Source organism: Sturnira hondurensis, unplaced genomic scaffold, assembly GCF_014824575.4.
Source record: "Sturnira hondurensis isolate 20B ecotype Veracruz unplaced genomic scaffold, ASM1482457v3 Scaffold0001872, whole genome shotgun sequence".
Taxonomy (NCBI): domain Eukaryota; kingdom Metazoa; phylum Chordata; class Mammalia; order Chiroptera; family Phyllostomidae; genus Sturnira; species Sturnira hondurensis.
Window position 1 is genome coordinate 27,068,707 of NW_028074503.1, and position 24,524 is coordinate 27,093,230.

Here is a 24,524-nt window from a genome sequence, read left to right on the forward strand (position 1 = left end):
CGCCGAACCTGCTGTTAAGTGGCCAGTGCCAGTGTCCGACCTGTGAACTTGGCAGAGGCCACTCAAGTTGTATAGGAGTCACATCTGCACCCGAGAAGTGAAGGCAGGCCAGACAGGGGAGCCGACAGCCCTGGCGCAGGCCTGGAGGCTACAGCCTCACGAGGTCTAGGGTGGCCTACACCTGATTCTGTGGAGAGTCCTTTCAGGCCTTCTGCTCACTAGAAACGCCGGCAGAGCGACTGAGCAATGGGAGCGAATCCGCAGGGTGTCACTGAGCAAGCTCTGAAAGCTCTGGGGCCCGAAACCCCAGTTGGAATCCCCTTGGGTCTGGGAAACACGGGCCAGAGACGTGCTCTCGGATTGAGTCATTGAAGATGACTTACACAAGCATGTTTAAAGCTTCAAAATTTATTGCTGTACACTTTCACATAGCATTTACTATGGAAATACTAATAGTGCAAATATTTATTTTGGACTTGGTAGCATTTGAGAGATCACAAAGGTTTCTGATCTTTTGCAATCATTTATGAAGACCTGTTATTACTCAACTTTTTAAAAATCAAATAACCTTAGACATTATATAATGCATTTTAGGTCTCCTCTCTAGAACAGAATGGTACCCTGGAAGCCACAGGGGGTAGTCCTTTCCCTGATAATACAGACTTGCAACATGTGTCCAACTGCAGGACTCTGTTCATCCACAAATCCAATCAACAAGTATTTATTGACAAACTGTCGTGTGCCAGGCACTGTGGAGGGCTCCGGGGACATTAGGAAGAAAAGATGCAATCTTGGCTTTCAAGGTGCTTACAGTCTCAAAGTAGAAACAGACATGCAAACAAAAATTTACAATAAAATACAGTAAAGTGCTTCCTTCCATGGAGGTATTTACAAAGTACAGTGGGAATTTGGAAGAGGGGAAAAGGTCACCTGCCTGGAGAAATCAGGGACAGCTTCACAGAGGAGGTAGCCACTGAGCTGAGACTTGACCAATGATCAGGGGGACTTTGCCATGTAGACGGGCAGGCAAAGGGAATGACAGGTGCACAGACACAGAGGCCCAAGGGGCACTTGGGAGGAGCAGGTTAGGCAGGAGGAGCTAGACAAGCAGGCAGGGATCAGGTCAGGAATCTCCCATTTATTCAACCAGCGTTTATTGAGTGCATACTGTGTGCCAGGCACTAGGCGAAGCGCGGGGGTTGTAACAAGAGACCAAGACAGACACACCCTTGCTCTCAAGGAGCTTACATTCTAGTGGAGAGATAGACAAAAAGTCAACAAATACATTACAGACTTAGAAAATTTCATCAAAGGAAATAAACAGAGTATTGAGGCAGAAAATAAGTATTATGGCGGGGCACTGAAATTATTTGGGGTTATCAGCAAATGCCTCTTGGAAGTGACAAAAATGACACCTGCAGGGGCAGTAATAGCGTGCTCCAACAGTGACACTCACTACACACCAGGCACTGTGCTAAACATCTTATAAACAGCATCTCATTTAGTCCTCATACTGACTCTATGAGGTAGGCATTATTATTCCTATGTCGCCGATGAGGAACAAGCTCAAGGAGATTAATGAACTCGACAAGTCACACAAACGGCAAACCAAGGTTCACACACAGGTTCACTTCATTTCAAAGTGCTCACTCTTAAAAATTACTCTAAACTATATATACAGATAAGTGAGAAATTCTGAGCAGGGAAGTGACAGTCACATTGGCTTTGAGGAGCATTCTGATGAGTCTGTGGAGGAAAAGGAGGGTTGGAGAGAGACAAGGAAAGGGAAGCACACAGGTCAATCTTTTCTGGAAGTGCAGAGGAGAGGAAGCTGCATGGTGGCCATGGCCGTGGGAATGGACACGCAGACGAGGGTGAAGTTGCTGGTGCTAACGGTATGGACAGGATGTTGGGGAGGCAAGGGAAGGGGTGGCCTCTGGGATCCCTCCTGGCCTCCTGGGCTCCTGCCTCAGGCAACTGGGTCAGATGACTTGCTTTTACATGAGTTGGGAATGCAAGATGGAGATAGGTGTGTGAAGATGAGAGGATGAACTTGCCTTTGGGCATGTCATCCTCTGGGTTATTAGGAACAACTGCACTTACGAGCTCGTCCCCAGTTGGACACCATGTAATGGCTTTCATACCTGTTCTCTACCTGAGCAAAGTATGTAAGAACAAAATCAAAGTTCTGTACGTGTGTACATTGTATTGTTGCTTTTACAAAAGATAAATCTTGGTTGGATTGCTTTGTAAAAAGAACAAACGATCACCAAGGTGAAGTTACCCCAAGCCTGATTACAAATGGAGAATCCAGACTTAGGAGAGGCTAAGAAAAGCCTTTGGACGTCATTCGAACTAGTCATACCAGTTCTCCAAAAAACTCAAAATCAACGTTCTACGGCCACCCCCGCGGACACAGTCTGTCGGGCCCAGAGCAGCCCCCTCTGCCAACAGTCTTCTTAGAATCTGCAAGTGTCCCTGCTCATCCACCAGCAGGGCTGCTCCCAGGGCCTCGGTGGCCTGAGGCCCAGAGATCAGAGCTGAATGTGAATCAGGAGTTCCGAGAAAGGCTTACTTATGTAACCTGGCATCGGGTCCACAGAGACGGCAGCCCGGACCTGGCCAGTCACACACTTCTCTGTCTTCTCTCTTTCCCTTTACTGGGGGACTGAGGGGACAGGAGGTAATGTTAGTCGGATGTACGCGAGACACTTACGTGGGACTGGCCACAGCCTCGAACACATCACTTCTGGGTCCCCTTTACAAAGTTAAGGAGTACATAAACCCATCACGTAGAAGTATATTATGTTTGCTCTAGTCTCCAAATGTGCTTAAATTTGTTTATAACCGCTGCCTCCTTTCCTTGGTATCAGAGTAACTTATGTTTTCATTTGTAGAACTCATAATACTATGCACTTTTAATAATTAGACAGCAAGGAATTTAAGTGGTAATGAAGTTACACTTACGAGTTTTAACAGCAAAAAGGGGAAAAGAGTGGATACTTTAATGCTTTGGAGGCCAGGTGAAGTATTAAAAGCTGGGCAGTCGCTGCGCCTAGAGAGGTGCTGCTCTCGGTGGCAAACAGTCGGACCCCCACCTGCTAACTCAGTGAGCTCCTGGGAGTTAGAAAATGCACAACGATCTAGAAAAAACAACAAACACAGGCTTCTGGTAACATCCAAGCGTACTTGTGTACCTCATTCCTGCCCAAGGACAAAACTTACTTATTCTTATAGAACTAATGAAAGTACTAGCCAGAGGCAAAGGGAAAAAATCACATATGATGGATGGCAACTTAAGAGTTCTGGTGAAAACAATTCTCGAGATACCTGGAGGCCTGCTGCAAATGCATAAACTACTTGCTAGCACTTCCGTTTCAAACCTAAGGCCCAGGGGTCACAGTTGAATGGAAATCAGGAATGCTGAGGACAGGCTGCTTATTGTGTGTGTTCTTTAACAGAAAGAATTCCAATCAGTCTGTGAATATAATCATTTATTTGTCTTTACACTGATGATGGAAGAATGTACAGATGTCCTCTTTCAATAAAGTATAAAAATCTGTTTATATACAGTGAAGTCACAATAATCTTTAATTGGGAAATTTATTGGGTGTCCTGATCCATTCATATTAAAACTGGGTGGCAACAAACATTTCTTATAAGTGCTACATTTCCAGTAGATTGCACCTGGCATCCAAAGCTCAGCTTCATTTTACGGGTCCTGCTTGATATTACAAAAGACTAATTTTAAGTCCTAGGACTCAAAATAAACATCATTTTTTGAATAATAGATATATACATCAAAATACATCTAAAAAGGCATTGGTTAGTGCTATTAAAAAGCTCTATGTGCTCGGGTAGATTTTTTTCTCTTACAGGCAAAACCCAGTGGAAACGTTTTGGTTCAATTCTAGGAATTTGCTCTTGGGGAACATCAGCCAAGTTACCTGGAAGGAAAAACAAACAAACTTAAGTAATTCAATGATTTCTCAGGTGAGGTCAGCAAAACTTGAAGGAGGAATTAAAAGCTAAATTTCACTGAGCACCACATTTCTAAAGCCTTGATTAGCATTTAGTTACAGCACGTTGTACATAAAAAGTGCTCAACACACCCCCTCATCCTACAGGCTTGCAGAAATGCCAGTTCCGCAGGGAGGCTGCGCTGACCCTTCACTTCAGGTCAGCTCCCCGGCCAGCAGCTCTCACAGCGCCTTTATTTTCCCTCTGACAGCACGTAACGTCTTGTAATTAGTTACGTGGTCACGTGAGCGTTTATTCAATACGACTGACTATATGGTAAGGCTTCGTGAGCACGGGAACTGGGCGACTGTGTCCATCACTGCACCCACCCCCGTACCCCCAGGCCCTAGCACTGAACACTAGGATGACTCTCGAGATGAGTCACTAACTCCCAAGACTGAAAGGGAAGGGAGGGTTCAAAACCAATGTCAGAATTTTAACTCTAACTCACTGTGCTCATTCCCTTCCTCCCCTCCCTCTTTCTTTCTTCCCCCTCCTCAGTTTTAGGTTCAAAGGACACAAACAAATAACCCACCACAAGCAGAAGAAAGTAAGAGAAGGCCCGTGGGAAGGAAGCAGAACAGAAGCTGGGGAGCAAGACGCCGCTTCAACACCTGGGAGAGCTGCGTGTGATCACTTAAAAGAGACTTACACGCAATGGAGCAGAGTCCATGAAACGCATTATGGGAGAAGAGGACGGGATCCAAATCTGTATTTTTTAAGGCTAGCTATTTATTACACTCGAAATGTCCTCATTCGCCCTGCATCAAATCTTATGCTAAAGAGCATCTAGAAAAGGGGAGAGATGTTTGCCCCCTCTGCAGCCATAATTGCAAAGGGGAGACGACACACCCCAGGAAGCTAGTGTGCTGGGGATGACAGCCCCTCACACCGTCGCCTGCTGTGGCCATTCCTCCCTCCCTGGAAGAGTCCTCCTCTCCTTCCCCCGCTTTTCTCTAAGGACACCTTAGAGGTTTTCCCGTGTCTTAATAAAGGAGGGGCGATCCCTTCCAAGTGGCCGTGGAGCTGTGAATGTTTCCGCGTACTGCGAGCAAATGGCTGCAACAACGGACCTGGTCTTTAACCGCAGAGGCGCCCAACAAGAGCCCGGGCACAACCCACGCGGAGGGGCGGCCTTCCTCCTCCCGGCTGAGGAAGGCGACGGCAGGCGAAAGCAAGAAAGGAAAAGGCCTGCAGTTCGAGCCCTCTCTCGGGAGTTAGTTCACCTGACCATATTCTTAAGCTTCATCTCCACTGTCCATTTCAATGTCCATCTCTTCTGTGTCAGCAGCTCGAGACAAGATGTCCGCCATCAGGGCTTCTTCCAATTTCTTCCGCACCTGTTGTACTCGCTCTTCCTGTTTCCTTTGTAAGGAGAATGAAAAGACTCGGGTCACTGGGCAAGTAATGAAAATAAGAAGCTGCCACTAAAGTTCATCTTCACTTCAAAATCATGAACATTCCTGAGAAAAACATACTTCCTTCTCCCTTACACTCTGCGGAAGTTGCTTCTATTCTCACAAAACCAAATCGCACACGAGATGGGCAAGCATTCCTCGCCTCACAGAGAATTCTGGCAGGAGCAGATTTACCTCAGTGCCCTTTTCTTCAACCTCAAGAATTTTAAATACATGGAGATTTGGGGTTATTCCCATAAAGGGTGACCAGGAACATCCCAGAGGCAGGGACAGGACAGGAAGTAACATGGGAAACAAAGAAGCAGAAAAGGCTTGTTCGATGCAGCGCTGAGACACGGAGGCGGAGGGCAGGGAAAGCTGGGAGCCAACACGGCCACTGTGGCCGGTACTGGAAAGCCAGGCGAGCCCTCTCCCGGGTTCCCAGACCTGCTGGCAGCCACAGGCCACTGTGAAGGAAACAGGTGACATGCTCCTCCGCACTGAGGACGGAGCAGAAAAGCTTCAGTTGAGCCTGGGATGAGCTGAGCAGGTCAAGAGCCTGGCAAAGCGTGTCTGTGTGTCGTGCCTGCAACCCTCAAAAGAGGGTTAATAACACCACATCACCAAAAAAAGGTTCTGAACTGTGGGACGGAAAACAAAGCACAGGAACAAAGGCTACTGGTATGCACTTTATCTCAAAAAAGCAGAAAAAAAATGAATTGTCTCCAGACAGGGTCGGCGAGGGACTCCTAAAAGAGTTCAAGCAAACAGAAGTGGAAAACAGGTCACATCCAGAACCACGTGGAGAGGCGGAGGTGAAGAAACACAGAAGAAAGGAGAAGACTGGTACATAAAAGTCGTAGGAAACAACCAGGGAGGGGGAGAGGGGCAGAAGCACAGGCGGGAAGGTTAGCCTCGACTAGAAGACAGACTGTCGCCAGCTCCTGAGACCAGAGGCAGGCAGGGGGACAGATGTCCAGTGGGAGGAGAAGCCCCGGGCTAGAGGTGCAGCAACAAAGACCACCTAGGGCCCCACTGCGGGGGAGAAACGTGGTTTTCCTCTATCAGCAACTAAGGAGGACGGACTGCAGCAACGCCCGCACCTGGGAAGCAGAAGGGCAGAGAGCGATGCTCCAGAAACTCCTAAGACTCCCTGAGCTGTCGGTCCTTGGGTGCTCCACCACTAGGAAAGCTACATTCATATCCTCCAGCCCACATGTCTCTTTATCTCATGAGACTACCCACAAGGTAGTGAAGTGAACATATTGTGCAGCCACAAAAACCTTCTATGCCATCTTTACTGAACCCTGAAATCAGCACAAAATGTTAAAACGTATGGACTTCCACTTTTTAAGTGAAGTTTCTAACAGAGGGTGCCTGTCAGTGAGTTGCTCAGAGCTCTAAAGCCTCTGTCATATTAAAAGAAGCTGGAGTCCCACAGATTTTCATGCAGTGAAGCAAGGTCAAGAAGAACACATTGTTTATTTCTTACATAGTTAGTCTTGCCTCTCTGGCTAAGTGACTCAAGGTTTATGACAAATGACATCTGGGTCTCATTGGCAGTCTCTGACTCCTAATAATAGAGTATGAGAATGTGCACGCTGCCCTAAAGTCATTCCATTAGCAAAACAAAGAAAATGGAGTGAAGAATGGTTTTGGTTAGAGAAGTGCATCTCAGACTCTAACATTTGCCATGATTCTCTTGTCTCAAGAATTACTTTCCACACTTATGGAAGCTGAAATTAAAGCATCTGTCCACCAGGATAGGCAGAATTCTAACAGTTCCCAAGCTGCCCTCTGTACGAGCTCCCCCCCCGCCCCCCCCCGTATATACTCCTTGTATAATTCCCTTCCCTCAAGGGTACGTGGACCTCAAGAATATGGTGGAATGAAACTCCATGATTAGGCTACTAATCAATTGGACCCTGAGTCAATCAAAAGAGATTATCATAGAGGCTCTGACCTAGTAAGAAGAACCTTTGAAAGGTGCTGGCCCTTCCTAAAAGAAGCTGCAGAGGGAGTATGGAGGGACCCATGGGACAAGGAACTGCCATCGGCTTCTAACCACCGAGAACATCCCCCCGCACCACAGCCGATGAGAGCACAGGGGCCTCTGTCCTTCAACCACACAGATTTCTGCAACAACCACTGGACTCTGAAAGGGCCTCGTGGATCCAGGAGAAAATGTGGGCCAGCAGACACTGTGGTTTCAGTCTGTAAGACCCTGGCAGAGAATCCAGCCATGCCTGCCCCAGTCTCTGGACCTGTGGAACTGAGCTGTGAATGGGCACTGTTTTAAGCTATTAAGTTTATGAGAATCTGTTACTCAGTATTACAAAACAAATATACTCATAGATGAAAATATCAACAAAAATGCTGAAAAAATATATACTTAATGTTGAGATCTTTAACTGAAGGTTTAATATAAACAGAGTATTGGAAACACAACTGGAGAAGGAGCAACAATTCCATTAAATTTCAACAATTCCAAACTAAATTGCAGTATTTTAGTTTGAACCTGTACTCATTCAATAAGAAATGTTTGTTTAATAATTTCTGTTATGACAATTAAATCAAATGGGCAATTTGTTGAACAAGTTTGCCTTAAAAAGAAACCATCAGATCTGGCTCTGAGATACTTTCCTCTACTATCAGAAGATCTGGTGTTGAAGGCATCAACATTCCCAAGCTATCACTCAGACAACCTCAGTCAACACCAGCAATGGCCTGGTAAAGTCCTGCTGATTAGTCATTCCAACATAGAAAACAACTTGTCTCCTGAGTAATTTCCTTCCTCAAGGGTGAGAATAAGCCAAACAGCAAGTTGATTCCTCTCCTTGATTTTACATTTTGTTTTTCTTAAAAAATAATGCTGATCATAAATGCTATGTAATCAAGGAGTCTGAATGAATTCAACACTGAACCACTCTCCATCTTTGTAAGCCCAAAATGGCTTAAACAAAATTAAAACCTAGCTAGACTCATGCATTTAAAAACATTCCCGTGCCAACTTATAAGGATTCAGAAAAATACAAATATAAACCGTATTTGTAAATTATACGATTCAAAAGTGCCATCTGCTGGTTTTGTCTAGGAATAATACCCAAGAAAGCTTTCTGATTTACATTCAGAGGATAGAAACAATGATGCATATACATACTGCCGTGTTTCTAAAGAAAACAGAGTGTGCTACACTCCCATTATAAAGCAATGACACTCGAGGTCACAAACCCCCCTGAGAGCGTCTCTGAGGGCTGCATATCTAACGCTGCTGCTTCTGACCAACGGTCTCGCTGCGCTTTCTGGGCATTATCAGTTTCAGTCGTACGCTTCCCTCTCACTATTAGCTGCTAATAACCTGATTGGTGGTTCAGCCTCAGAAAAAGTAAAAGACGTTAACGGATTGTGCCCGCTCCTTATACCCGGCTCTGTTTTACTGCTTTAACCTTTGCTTCATCTTTCCCATTTGCTTTAGGGGTGTGTGCGCGCATGCACAAGTGTGTCTGTTTGTCTGTTTCTCTCTCTCTCTGGAGCCACCTTAAATCTTTCCTTGAAGGTGGAGATAAATAAATCTCCAAACTGAGCTAAAGTGAAGTAAACATAATCAAGGTAAGCAAGTTAAACACTGAACACACAACTGAGCTCAAAGCATGAGTATGCTGTGCTTTAAAGAGAGACTGCTTTGCAGACACACCAATGCAGGAAGCCATACAAATAGGCCTAACTGGGTGAAAGAAGAACCCCAAACTACCAAAGACACCGCAAAAGTGACGAGTAGAGAGTACGACTGACCTGTCCTTTAGACACGATCACGCTGACGCCCTTATCCACACCACTGCTACCTTTTCCGACATGTGTCTGGTTTTAAATGTCCTACATACCACCTTCCATTGGAGTCACAAAAGCTCTGCACATACACACACATGACAGGAATCCGAGGGGTTCCTCACTGATCAGATAGGCCCCTGAACCCAACAGGCAGTATGCAATTTATCAGACGTAAAAAGCAAGTTTCTGAATTTGGTCACGCTGCCTTACCTGATGTCTTCGTCCGTGACAATGAAAGCTTTGCAGAGGGGTTGAGCTGTGTTGAGCCAAACGGCGGGGTTCTTTTCCACAGCAGGGGAGGCCTGCCCTGTGATTGGTGCAGAGCTTGTGTGCAAAGCACTGGCAACAGCAGATAAAAGGGTCTCATTGTTGCTACCTGGACCGACTCCTGCAATCAGAAACTCGTGCTTGTTAAGGGAAACTTCCAGATGTGCTAGCGAACTTTGTCACCTAGAGCAACCAATGTTTTCATATTCACTTTATATTCACATATTTAAAACAGAAATAAGCCAAAGGAGCAAAGCATTACATAATATCTCCTTAATAGTTATTATACCAAAGAATTAACATTAAAGAAATAGTAAAAATAAATAAATAAAATAGCTGCACACCTCAACAGAATTTTAACATAACTTTTAAAATACATTTTCCAATTTTTTAAAAAAACCTTTATAAAAGTTAGCTACATTTCCTCAACCAAGATTAACGTATTCCTGAATTTCTCCTGGAATAGTGTCTCCTGAACTTTTTAACATTAATTTCTAGCAACATCTCAACACTGATCTTCGTTTCAAGACCTCAGAGGAGAAGTCAATGCAGACATGCTGTACCTACAGCTTTACCGTTTTCTCACACACCTAACAAAATACCCAAGTCAACGTATTTATTTATTTAATTTTTATTGTTTTAAAGATTTTACTTATTTATTTTAGAGAGGGGAAGGGAGAGAGAAAGAGAGAGAGAAACATCAATGTGCAGTTGCATCTCGTAAGCCTCTTGTTGGGGACCTGCCCACAACCCAGACATGTGCCCTGACTGGGAATTGAACTGGAGACCCTTTGGTTCGCAGGCAGGCGCTCAGTCTACTGAGTCACACCAGCCAGGGCTAATAGATTTATTTAATAAGTGCACACCTTGCCTACTTTTAGGGGACCAGCCACTTTTAGGAGATATGGCCACATTTAAATGCACTGCTTAAAGTCATAAGCATGTTAAGCCAGTTAAAGCAATAATTGCCCCAAAACAGAAAAGGATGAGACAATACCCTAAACACGCACTGTGAGGATTTTTAAGCAACCCTCTCTACATCAAAATGTAGACACTGAAGTTCTCATACTTGAAACATAATGCTTCTCCAAAACTTGGAGTTCACATGCTAAGACAGGCCCAATGGCAACTGAGTCCTTCACCCCAGATCGGACTGGTTGCTGCTACTGCACTGAGGTGCGTCTGGCCCCGCTGCTGTTTGCAGCACAGTTTGTGGAGGGAGAGGCAGAAGCAGCTGCTAGCTGTTCTCTCAATAAGAGACAAGAAAGAGCAAGCGCTGGGGTGGGGCCAGAGGCAGCATAAGCGGGAGCTTGGGAAATTCTGCCACTCAGCTACCCTTGGTTCTGAAAGCAGCACACGGGTTAATTTACATGAGACACCTAACCTACAGCCAACATCTTTATACACAGAAAAAATCTTAGGTAACACACTGCCCTGAAGCATCCCTGCAACAGAAGCCTTTTGCGTACATTTTCCCCTGCGTTCACTGAAACACAAGAGGTCCGTTATCCAGCAAGACACACATGCTCCCAAGAAGAGGCCTTGCCTCAGTCACTTCGGACTCCACAGCATCTAACACAGAGCCTGGCATACAGTGCGTACTGCTCAGCCGAACTGAGATAATACCTTGAAGACCTTTAGGTAGTTCCATGGTTTTTATAATTTGTTCTGTTACATCTGATGCACTAAGTCCTTGTAGCCTCTTCTCCCAGAAAAGCTGTAAGGCAAAACATTACTGTTAATAGATACATTCTCGGAACAAGAAAGTAGCGCATCGATGCTGTTGAATAATGAAATGGAAATCATTTCAATAGTTTCCTAATTTCCGCTTCTTTTTCTTATTAAAAGCCAAATTACACTCCAAACAGGAATTACTTCAACACATCATGATTCTTTCAAATGATATTACTCAAAAAACTATTTTTGTTATTTTATGCAACCTATTCACTTATCACAGTACTAAAGATTGCTATATACTACATATACTTCTTTATAAGGTATCTTCCAAAGAATATAAGTTAAATTTGTAAAGCTTCACTTGGCATAAAAATGTAGGGTTGTATCTTATCCGGGGAAAGAAAAGAGATTACATTACATAAAGTCTCTTTATCCAGTATATTAGGGAAAAAGCTCTTCCACCTGCAATTTCTTCCAAGGCAATCAAGTTTAGTCCTTCAGCGTACTTTAAGGAGGAAAACAAAGGCCATTTCTTTATGGGAACTTTTCTAGAATGTTTTACACACTTCCTTGCTTTTATTAAAACAGATGCCACATTCACCAGTGACCACCTCCCTGCTGCACGGAGCCTGGGTCACCTTGGCCACTCCTTGGCCGCAGGTCATCCCTCTGGGCATCGGTGAGCGAGCTGGAGGCCCTCCATACCCTGTGCAGCTACTGAGTACTTGATTGCTTGTCCAATCTCTAAATGGGCCAAGATGGCTCTGCTGTTTGATTTTACATCCTTTCTCCACTTCACTCTCTCTCCTGGTTAACTACTACTTCTCACAACTGTCACCGATCCATTCAACATGTATTTGTAAGCTCCTACTATGTGCTGTGCTTGCCCTGTGAATGCAACAGTGGAAAACATAGTGTTTTTGTCCTCAAGCCTTCATCTTTTTCTAGTCTGTTTCGTATCTACTACAGCCCACAAAACAGATAAAGGAATTCCACTGGACTCCCTGTATGTCGTTAACCTTGGATACCTGAGGCCTGTCACACAGTGGGCACTGAAAAACTGTTCATGTGAATGATGAAATACGGGGCTAACTGGAGTCAGAATGAGGGTCTTTTTTTTAGAATGAGGATCTTGAGGGGCACACAAACCCAAGTTGAAACCCCAGCTCCAGATGTATGACCTTGGACAAGTTCCATAACTTTAGAAGCTTCGACCTCCCCCTCTGTAAACTGTGGCGGCAATGACCACCACCAGAGCCTTCAGGGATTACACAGGCAGCCCATGTAGAACACTGGTCACAGAGTAAACCTAAGGTTTAGGATGTTTACTTTCCTTAAATTTGGACCATTCTGAGGGCTTTTCAGGCTTCTAATTCTGACTTCTGGATACATAAAAGGCATCGATAATTGTGTACCCCCCCCAGACAAAAGCAAAGACACAATAAAATAATTACATTTATGGCAGAATGGTAATACGTGGATTTACAATAACCTCAACACTAGCGCCAAGAGTAATCTGCACTCAAACGTTTCCCTCTCCTCTGAAGGCCTCAGGGACATGGCCAGATCTCCTACGTCTCCCTGCGAATTATGTCAGGAGCTGAATATGTAGTCCACGTATATATGGACACAAACACATTAATCATCCTGGGTGAAAAACAGTTAAGTGAAGATTTTAACTGATGAATGTGACAAATGTCCCAAGAAACCCTGCCTGCTTTCTATTTCCTCTTTAGGGGAATAACATCATCTAAGTTTTGAATGTCATAACAATAGAAAGAGACAAGGAAAACAAAAGTTAGTTAATTTCTAATGAAAAGATGTCCAGAGGAATCAGTAAGTATGAAATTAGTAAGTACTTTTATAATAAAGTCACATGTATAAAATTTTACTTTGCAAAAAATTAATCAACACCATCAAAAACAAAAGTATGAAAATCATGTACAGATGATTAATATTTTACACCTAAAAATTCTAGTTCTAAAATGTCAAAAGTTAAATTTTTTACATTCCATAATTTTTAATTCTTAATTTTTAAATTACCATTCATTTGAAGAAACATGATGAAAAAAATCGAGGCAGGAAAATTCTGCAAAATAAACCTCGGCCTGAGAAAGGAACGCACAGCCGCAAAACACAATTCCTGGCACCACCAGTCACCAGATGATCTTCAAGGAAATCTGACGCCCGACCTGATACCCATGAATGACTCAGAATAACTGAAGTGGGAAGGGCAAAAGCAGGCTTACAGTTGTGAGTACACAAAGCAGTATTATCAACGAATTATTAATAATATTAGAATTATTGTATTAGAATTTACAATTAGAGCTATTGTATTATTTTCCATAAGAACTGCAAACCTACTTTTGCCCCACCATGTATGTTCCTAACTCACCTTTTCTATATTCATCTTTTCAGGTTCCTACCAGTTTTGTTTGTTTTGAGCAGGGCGTATTCTCTGCAATTTAAAATACCTTTAAAATTTACGCAGAGCAGGCATCCTGCCAGGTGAAAGAAGCCAGTCTTTTCTGCACTATGCACCCCAATTCACAGGCCACTCTGAAACAGAAGGAACGGCAGGATGGCGGCAGGGACTCGGGGGGGAATGAGGGTCTGACTACAGGGGGTCGGCACAGGGAATTCTTTAGGGTGCTGGGACTGCACTCTCTGTGGCTTTATCCAGATGACACAAATACCATTTTCCCTCTTTTCCCAAGCCAATCACTCAAGGAATGATCGACATGCACTATCTCCACTCCTTCAGGCCCAGGCCCTGCCCAGGGATTTTCACTAAATTTACTCTGACGGCCAGTCAGTGACTCTCACCAACTTCAATGCCCTTTTCTCATTATCTCTGGTCATTTTATAGCCCGGAATGCTTTGAAGGGGGGTAGAGAAAGAGACAGGTCTAACTCTCCCCCATTTAAAATTTCCCAATCTGTTCATTTGTGAATTCCATGTTTTTGCTAGGTGGTTAATGTGGCCTTATGGAGTCCTTCCTGTTGCATTGCTTCCACAATCACTGCAAATCTAAAGACAGAAATATTGAACAAATGGGTCCCCTCTACAACAGCCATCCAATCTCCTCCACTACGTTTTCATAGATCCCAACCTGCCCCCCAAAAAGCTGACCCCCCTATCAAATCCAATGGTGTTCTCAGCTTCACCCTGCTGCCTGGTGTGAAGCCAAATAATCAATGTGAAACTTTCAATATTTGGAGAGACTTCCAAAATGTGCTGTCACCCTCAGCTAAGGGATTAGACCCCTTCCTAAACCCACCACTAATCAGACTCTCCAGGTGCTTCTAATATTTTGTTCTCCTCGGCACCCGCCAAAATGTACGAAAAATGATAGCACCCATCTGTGTGTGACTTTGTATTGCCAGCAGTCTGGGCAGTGACCTATGTAGTCAGTTGATGGAGAAGCATAGGATGGGATTAAAAGTCATCCAAAACCACAAAAGTGCCTAAAACACCAATGACTGAGAGAGGGCAACTTGGGAGAAACCATTTACTGGAGATTGGAATCCAGCTCCAGGCCCTCGCTCCTGAGTGGGGGTAGTAAGCACCACTATGACATCAGCAGAAACAAAGCCGGACTCTGTCCCGGCGTCCCGGAGGACAAGGGTGATGGTGCGAAACGGAAGGTGCTTGCTTCAGCGACAGGAAAGACCAAACCTGTTTCCTGAAAGTAAAACCAACCCTGAATACACCTGCAGCCTTTTCTTCACTGCTGTGGATTTACCTGGAGCTTTGCGGGATTTGCTCAACGTGCCTCATAACCCAGAGGATGAGAAAGAAAGGGATCACAAACAACCCTCACCACCAGACACAAACACTTTCCCCATCCTAATGCGCTGGCAACTCAGGCTAGTCAAAGTTATTTTTAGTTCTGTCCATCACCCGAGCGTAATCATACGTACTCTGGAGGGATCTGCACTCATTTGGGGGAGGTTAGACAGGATGGTTTAATGGAAAAAAGTAATTAGAGCAGCGGTCCCCAACCTTTTTGGCACCAGGGGCCAGTTTTGCCATGGATGGGGAGGGGCGGAGATGGGAGGCAGAGCTTGGACCAGCTTCCTTGGCAGCCTGGCTTCCTAATACCAGCCAAGGTACTGGCAGTCCGGGGCTTGGGCACCCCTGAATTAAAGGATGGATCCAAGTTCAACGTATGTTCTTCCAATGCCCCTTATACACAAACATCTGATGGGTATGAAGAGAATTGGTAATCAGTGCTCTATAGTTTCCTGCTTAGTGGAAAAGTAGCAAAACTCTACAAGGAAGACTGCAGTGATGAAGACACAAAATCAGTTTCAATTAGGGAGACCCTGGGAAGTCTTTTAGGAAGAAGTAGCTCTTGAAAAGTGTGTAAGAATTCAACAGAGGAGGAAAGACTTTGCCAAGCCAGGGAAACAGCTCGAGCAAAAGCCAGGAGGTGAGGCAGAGGACAAGGCAGTGTTTCTGAGTGTTTTCATGCACAAAACCAAGCAGAGCGGCTTCTTGAAAACATGTATCCCAAGGCCTCAGCCCCAGAGATTCCATTCAGCGTCCGGGCTAGAAGGCCAGAACTGTTTCATTTGTTCCCTTTTGGTACGTCTCTCAGGAACCCCAGGGCAGGCTCAGGGATCTGTTTCAGGAAGGCAGGCTGGTTTGACCTAAGGGAACAGTAGTGCACACGCAGAGCTGGTGTATGCGGACCACCAGGATCTCTGAGTTTTATTCCTGATTATACCAGAAGATAAAAAAATATTACTTTATCGTCTCCCTACAGAGGACTAGCAGAAGATGCTTGCCTTTCTACTTTCATAGCAGGAGGACTTGGGTTAAAGTGTATTGAAGGATACACCCAATTGTCTGGGGTAAACAGAAAGCGGGCTTACCCCAAGCTCTCTCTGCTGCCCAGGCAGAGTCTCTCGGTGGAATCAGAAGAGGGAGAGGGGAACACCTACCACCCACCCATCAAGTCCTTCCTTTAGGTCCAGAATTATGCCAAGTGCTTTATGCACAGGAATGCAGTGCATCTTTCCCACAGCACTGTAACATGAACTTACCAAAGGCTGCAGAGTTAAGTCAGTGGTGCAGCTTCGATGAAAACTCAGGTCAGTGCGATTAAACGTCCCTACCTTAACAAGAAAAGCTTTGGAAGAGCATTTGCACTTTTGGCTCTGTGTCAGATGATGTATTAACAGGTTTAAGACTTTTCTATCCATAAAACGAAAGGCAGATAAAGATCAGTAAATGCTAAGGAAATTATCAGTTCCATCCAGTTACGTGCTAGGTAATGCTGTGTGAGTCACCAGTGGAAGGCAATCTGTGCTGCCTCCTCCCCACGCAGAACTGTGAGACCCAGGGTTGTCACCCACTCAGGCTAAAACTGGCAGGGTTTTAAGAAAATATCAAACCATAGCTTGGCACAGCTCACATGACTAAAACTAAAGAATTGGTGTAATATGTATTCTCTGCAAATTTGCTTTCTTAGCACGAATGGCAAATACCAACCGCAGTGAGCAGCAATTTTTTTCTTGGTGGATGAATATTAAAAATTGAGACCCCCCACTCCAAGAAAACACTTCCGAGAAGTCACACTAACAATGGAGCAACAGCAGGTATTGCATAGAACAGGAGAGAGGGAGTGATTTACTAAGCATATGTAACTGAAGGCCTTAGAAATTTTCCTATCAGAATACTGTTTTAGGTTAATTATGCTAACACCTATTTCTCATGAACACATTAAAAAGCGTCTACATCAAACATACCAGGATTATTTTCCTCCACCAATACGTTTAATTTAAACAGCACTGATGCGTCTTGTGTCGTGTTTAGAAAAGTTCCTTGATGAAATGAAGCTGACCTATGTACATATACCCACAACCTCAACTTGAGAGTCAGCACAGCAGGTAGGAAGATTTAACTTCAGAGCAGCAACGTGAACAAATGGATTAGGCTTCAGGGTCAGACAGACCTATGCTCAAATCCTTGCTTTGTCACTTACTAGCTTTATAAAGTTGGACAACCGACTTAACCTGCCTCAGTATCAGTTTCCTACCCTGTGGAATGAGACAATAAAAGCAATCTCAAAGGGTTATGGAAACTAAAAGGAGGAGGTTTTGTAAGCACTTGGACATGTCCAGTAGAGAGCAAGTACACATCACAACTCAGTTCCATCCTGGCGTCCAGCACACTGCTGATCCTGCGCTAGCAACTAGTAAGTACTGGGTCATCTTATTAAAATGACTGAATATAAACAAAGCAAAACATAATCAACTCTGAAAGATGGGTGTATTCCCACATGAAGACTGAGCATTTACATAGGAATCTGCCCCTCCCTCCAGATTTGCAGCTGGGGTTTTCTTGCTACAACAAGAATCTTAAAACATCTCCCTCTTCTCATCCAAGCCAGACTGCCTCTCACCCAGGACCAAAGGTTGGAAGAATTTCAGTGAGCAGGCCTGGCTACAGAATTTGCAGGGCCCAGTCCGAAATGAAAATGTGAGGCCCTTCGTTCAAAAAGCATCAAGAATTTCTTGACGGCGTCAGCAGAGCATTCAACCAGGCATGGGGCCCTTCTGAGCACAGGCCCTGTGCAGCCGAGCTGCTAGCCCAGGGAGCTCGTGGTGGTGGTGAGGACAGTGTGCCATGGAAAGCAGAAGACCTCCATGCTGTTGCAGTAGTACTTAGGGAAATGCTGTGACGCAACCTCATTCTGGGAATTTCTTCAAAAAAGGAAGGAAACTGGATACAGTTCTGGCTGGACCTTTGCAATACAAAGGAGCTCTCCCTTCACCCCCTGTGGAAATTACTTAAGGATTTTTCATCCCTCTCTGCATTCCTCATGTGGAGGACAGGCGAACGGAGCAGGGCCCAGGCTCTCCCCAGCTGAGCAGCGCAGGGAGGGAAGGAGGCAAGCCCAGGGGATGCAGAAACCATAATGGAGGAGAGTGCATAGAATTTTGTTCTATTTAAATCCAGGGGATAATATGGATAGCTTTTAATTAAGATTTCCTGAAACTGTAATTTGGTTATTTTTATCCCTCTTTATGTCCATGCTGTATGACAGCAAAGCCTTTAGGAAAACCTCAAAAGGGCTCTGAGTGTTTTTCAAGAAGAGAAGATAGACGAGAACCGGGGAACACAAACTACATTTCTGTTTTGCCATGAAGGAGGAAAAAAAGGCTCGTACCAGAGGGTTTCAACCTCAGTGTCACTGATGTCTGGGGCTAGACACTTCTTTGTTGTGGACGTGTGGCCGAGTCCCTGGCCTATATTCGCTAGATGCCAGTGGCACCACCCCATTTGTGACAACCAAAAATGTCTCCAGTCACGGCCAAGGCTCCCGGGTGTGTGGGGGAAAGAGGGAGAGATGGGAGCGAATCAAGCTGGTTGAGGCCCACTGGTCCAGAGGAAGAGGACAGGGGAGCAGGTTTACAATGGCAGGGGCCCACTTCTCAGGGCTGAACGGAAGGCGGCCTCCCCCACCTCAGCTCCCTCCACTCTCCACGTTCCTGAGACTCATTCCCAGGCCTCATGAGAACCACCCTAAGTGGGTTGGAGCTTCTTACTTGAGAGGTTGAAATGTAATGCCTTTCTGATAGAAACAGTAATTATTATTAAAAATTCAGAACACACTTTAGATTCAGTGGTCTTTTGGGGGCTGGTCTGGGATACTAGAGACATTCATAGTGTCAGTTGCATCGGAAGATGCACAGTTCCGCACAACTGAAAGGTGACAGTTTATCCCGCACCCCAGATGCTAGAAAGCATCTGCACGCACAGAACTTACACGGAGCTTTCTGAGAGCACAAACGCGTGCTAATCTGTGACTGACACCAAGAAAGGCACAGCTGCATTCAGAATAGCTTTAGGTGTTCGAGCACAGGTACAGCAACAAAACAGAACCAATCGTGAACGCACTGAGTTCCGTATATGCTCTTAGCATGTACCGATCAGTAGGGCCTGGCCAATTCTAAACCAAAAGCCCAGAGAAAAGGCATCTCACTAAACTGAGCCACAGAAAAACTTAAAACGTATTTTAACCCTCATTTATTGTCTTCAAATGCATCTTCCCTTGCCTTCTGAAATTATCTCTATTAGAAAAAAATGATTATAAGAAACACTGAAATTTCAATAATGAAAGTATGTAGTTTATCTGTACCTCTTCTATATCTGAACTCCTATCTCTTACTGTTTATTTTAAATACCATAAATTGGATATTAGCTCCTAAGTCCAGAACCCTGCAATAATCAACCCGACAGCGTACTATAAAAACCAGATGCTCAAGTCTAAAGTCCCGAGCCTTTTCAGGCACCCCCTTCCCTCAGGTTTCCGCTGTGCAGTTCCGTCCTCATCTCCCGGCTCCACTACACTTCTAAGACCATCTCTGCTCTCGGCTCTCGGTCACATTTCCTCCCACCTCCTCTCGGCCTTGTCTCATCAATTTGCCCAACTTTTCCTCCCCACTTCCCCTTCCTCCTCCTCTCCTGGGGCATCTCCCACGAAGTGGCAGATGAATACTCACTGATAACCTACCAACTGTGCTTATTCACGTTACTTCTCCTGCAAACCACCTCCACCTTCCTCTTTCCACTAGGAGAGAAACATCACCCATTCATCTTTTCCCTCTAACCTTGACTCTCCTCCTACTACAGTATTAACACTGACCTTCCACAGCCACAGCAACCCTCCAATCACCAAACTCAGTTTCCGATTCACGTCTGCTTTGCCCTACTTCCCTGCTGCAAGCGCAGGCTGTCAGAATACCCTGGAAAGTCTGCCTTTTATGATGGCTCTCCGTATGTTTCATATTTTTAACATTAAAAATTAAAACTCCTGACACCATCAAAGACATAAGACTTGGCATTTTTTCCTAATGACAACAAGCACTTAAACTGTCTAAGAGGCATCATAGACTGTTAACATCTCACCATTTTAAGAGTTTTAATGGGCAGAGTCTTCATCTCTGTCAACAGCACGATGCCGGACACACGGCTAGCACCATGTGCTTACACGATGAATTGTGGCCTGGCAGAGGGAACACAGGGGACCAGAGAGAACACTAGTGCGGGAGCTTTATTTGTGCTGTCTTGGGCAAGTCACTTAATCACTTTGTATTTTCACCAACAAAATAGGAACACTAGTGTCTGGCTTATCTACCTCCAAAGGTGATCAAAACAGTGACAATGACAAAATTCTTCGAAAATATTCGTTTTTTACTGAATTGCTCAGGATGCTTCCTGATGTTAGGATTTCATAAGTTCAATGAATCTTATTCACTTTTCTAAGGATTTTGCTAAGCCAAATCAAAGAACAAAGGATCTTATCATGTATTTGCAGATTAAAGCAAACCTAGAAAGTGTGTACTTCATATGCACTGACTCATGAAAAGCTAAACACACAAGACACTGGGTTAGGCTACCCAGAGGGACGGAGCTCCCTGCCCAGAAGGGTTCGCCACGCAGTCTGCACACCGCTCTTGTTCCAATCAGCCCCGGGTCACATCCGGGCTGTTCAATTTCGGTCAGCAAAACTAGCTTAGCTTAAACACCATGGCCTGCAAACATCAAACCTCAACCATGAGCTACCCCCTTATTTTGTGAGAGTGGCCCGGGAAGAAAGGGCTAGACAGTAACAAGAAAATTATTATGTAAATCAAGGAAAAACTTGATTCATGTGGCCATGCAAACTACAGTAAGACCTCTTGTTAAGGCAGAAGATAACATTCAGGGCTAAAGAGGATGGAAGTATGAAGCAAAACCCACACGAGGACTTGAAGAGGATGGGGGAGCGGTCACCACCTGCTACGGCTGCTCGTCCCAACTCTGTCGCGCTGCCTCTAACTCGCACAACGTGGGCCGGTGGTGCCGTCACACACCTCAAAAGGTACCGCTACAGGAAGACGACCACAGGATAAGAGCACTCGTTTGTGACGCCTGTACATTTCTCACGTGCTGCTCCCACGGGAAAAGCTGTAATAGTGCTTTTCTTACGAACACATAATCAGCTCATGTCCGGACAAAGGTATGCTCCTTCATTTCACATATTTGTCACAGTTCCACACACTTGGAATTATTTGTTCAGTGTTTCTTTTCCTCACTATATTGAAAGTTTTATGAGGCTATATGGTGCATGTCTGACATTGTATCTACACAGCACCTGCAATAAATGCTGCTGAATAAATAAAGGAAAGATTTCAAAACCCACTCAGTGGCACAAACTCCGATCTGCAATAAAGAGCTTTCAGTATCATTATTGTTTATCAGAAGAGAGACCCTTCAGAAAAAGCATTTTTTTATTTTCAAAATACATTTATTAAAGCTGGCGACAGTGAAACAAGAAGGGCTTAAGTAAACGAAGCAACAGGAGAGAGCCCGGGCGGGGCTGCCTTAGGGCTCTAGAAACGTCATGGGAAAGGAGGGAGCCAAGGCGGGGCCGCTGTCCACTCAATGGACAGCCAGAGAAAAGGGGCCTTGGGAGGAGGTTTAGGGGGTCAGTCCGGGACAAGCTGCCTCCGCCCACTGCTCCCCAGGGGCCCTCGGAGGTTAGGAGAGAAAGGTCCAGACACAGGCTTGAGTGGGGGACGGTTCCAGAGACAACCTGCCCAGAAAAACTTTCCTGAAACTAATTCCAATAATGTAAGTTGATTCCTCACTTTCTAATAGTGTGACAAGACACAGTAGGAACTACTTCTTTTCTAATATGGATAAATTAGGAAACAGAGGTATATATTTACTATTTAAAATACAGCAAGCAACCACAAAAATGAAAATTGGGTTACAAATCCTCAAAATCATCAGAAGTATGGATTTAAATGGAAAACTCATACCACAGAACATAAACATAAGTATTAGAAAATGACAATAAAATATTAGTAACAGTATATAAACACAATGACGGAATCAAGACCAAACATGTCTGGACTATCAGTAAGTATAATGGAAAACTCACTTATAAAATAAAAAGACTGTCAGATCAGATGGGGAAAGTAATCAACTATATGTTTTGTGAAAGAAACATTATCTAAAAATAAAGGAACTCAGAAAGCTAAAAATAAAAACGAAAGAGCAATGAAATAACGAACAAATACAGGCACTAAGAAAGGTTCCATTGCTACCATAGGATTACTTCATGACAGTAATTGTCAAATAAGATAAAGCATAGCCCATTATAATTGATGGATTTCTGTATAATAGACAGCATCTGAACAAATCTGACAATCAAACTGGAGCTTGAATTTCCCTGGGGAAAAGTGAACGCACAGACCGAGTCCAAAGCTCGTCAGGAAAGTGCTCGCTCCACAATACTCATTTCATCTTCCGTCTAGGTACCACCAGAACCAGAGAAAAGGGGCTGTCCCAACAGGCGGTTACTATAAATATTAAAAATATTATTAGAAAATATTAGGAACTTTATATTACTAAACTTAAAAATTATGAGATGCATGTTCCTAGAAAACTATGTTCTCAAAATCTGTATAAGAAACAGAAAGTACATATATTCACCCACGTACCTATTAAATTGAATCTGTAACTTTAAGCTCTCCAATTTAAAATAAAATACTTAGGCTGATGGCTTCATAATTATATTCTTTCAGTCTTAAAAAGAAAACCAATGTGACACAAACTTTTCCAGAGATTAAAAGAGGGATAACCCAGTTCATTCTACAAGGCCAGCAAAGCTTTGATACTGAACCTTGAGAAGATGATTACGAGAGGAGAAAAATACAAGTCCATCTCTCTCACAAATACAAACGCAAAAAGTCCAGAACAACCGCCAACCTTAACAGCAATAACAATGCTATACTGGGACCACACTGGGCTGAACTAGGAATGCAAAGTTTGTTTCACTTTAAAACAAACGAACTAACCAAAAAAAAACCTAAGCAGTACAATTCACCACATAAACCAATCACTGTGATGCACTACATTAATGAAATTTTTAAAAAATCCTTTTGTCATTTAACTAGGTAGGGAAAAAGAATTTGATATAATTCAATTCCCATTCATGAAAAATATCCTCATAAAAAACTAGGAATCTAAGTGAATTTCCCTAATTTGACACTAGGGATTTATTTTAAAAAACCTACAGCATCCACCAAATTTAATAAAGAAACACTAAAAATTTGCCTGGTATCACAAATGAGATAAGTACATCTGTTTTCACTTCTATTCAAGACTGTGTTCAAATTTCTAACCAGTAAAATAAGTCAAGAAAAAAAAGGTTTAAGGATCAGCGAGGAAGGAAAAAATTCATTCGCAGATGACATGTTTGTTCATGTATAAAGAAAAAAAATCAATGATTATTTAATTAGTGAATTTAGGAAGATGACTGAATATACAATATACAAAAACCAACTTATTTGTATATATTTGTAACAAACAAGTAGAAAATTTTTTAAAGTTTAATGGAATTAGAATAACATCAAAAAACACCAAATAACTAGAAATCAATTAAAGATGTTTAAGAGCTCTAGACTGAAAACTATAAACTATTAATGGAGAGATATACAAGATTCCTGAACTTTAAAACTTAAATTGTTAATTCTGTTCCAAACTGATCTATAGCTATAAATCCTAGTAGGTTTTAAAAAATCTAAAATTGACATGGAAATGCAAACAGCCAAGACTAACCACAGTGACCTTAAGAAAGAACAACAAGGCTGGAAAACTCCCACTAGCAGGTACCAAACTCTCCATGAAACGACAGTATGGCAATTAAGACACCGTGGTATGGGGAAAGCGACGGACAGACCGCTGCAACAGAACACAGTGCAGACACAGATTCGCGTGCACAAGCAGACCAAAGGATGAGAACAGAACACAGAACACAGTGCAGACACAGATTCACGTGCACAAGCAGACCAAAGGATGAGAACAAGAGTCCAAAAACCTGACTTTCACAGGTCTGTCACACTTTCTCACTTGACATTTGACATCCTTATATGACATTTCACTTATGACGGAGGTGACAATGCACAGCAATCAAAAAACAACGGCCTTTTCAGTACGTGGTGCCGGGTCAACCGGGAAAAAAACTCCACCTGATGTCATACACAAAAGCCAATTCCTGATGGGTTGTAGAGCTAAATGCATAAATAAAACAAAGCTTTTAGAAATCAGGGGAATGTATTGATAAACTTATTAGAGTAAGCAAAATATTTTTATTATGATGAACTGGAGTTTATTGGCACAAAGTTCACTCAGCAGTTCCAAACAGAAACAAAAGACACTATGATCTCATACAATAGCTATCTGCTGTTTGTACTTTATTTACAAAGCGTTTAATTTGTACAAGGCTCTGGAGCAATAAAGGGAAGTATAAAAAAATCCTTAAGGTTTTAA

The 24,524-nt window shown here is 43.6% G+C and overlaps 1 protein-coding gene across 2 annotated transcripts in view; it reads right to left on the reverse strand.

Moving 5' to 3' along the window:
• Positions 1-3,473: 3,473 nt before the first annotated feature.
• MBD2 (methyl-CpG binding domain protein 2) overlaps positions 3,474-24,524 on the reverse strand; it is a 63,455-nt gene continuing 42,404 nt past the window's right edge. The window contains exons 4-7 of one of the 2 annotated variants that reach the window (XM_037034440.1): positions 11,139-11,229; positions 9,456-9,633; positions 5,252-5,385; positions 3,474-3,947 (exon numbers count right to left, since the gene is read on the reverse strand). In XM_037034440.1, the coding sequence (XP_036890335.1) occupies positions 5,259-5,385; positions 9,456-9,633; positions 11,139-11,229 (396 nt within the window). In that variant the 3' untranslated portion in view covers positions 3,474-3,947; positions 5,252-5,258. Of the gene's footprint in view, positions 3,948-5,246; positions 5,386-9,455; positions 9,634-11,138; positions 11,230-24,524 lie in introns of both variants that reach the window. The other variant, XM_037034430.1, reaches the window with a different exon arrangement.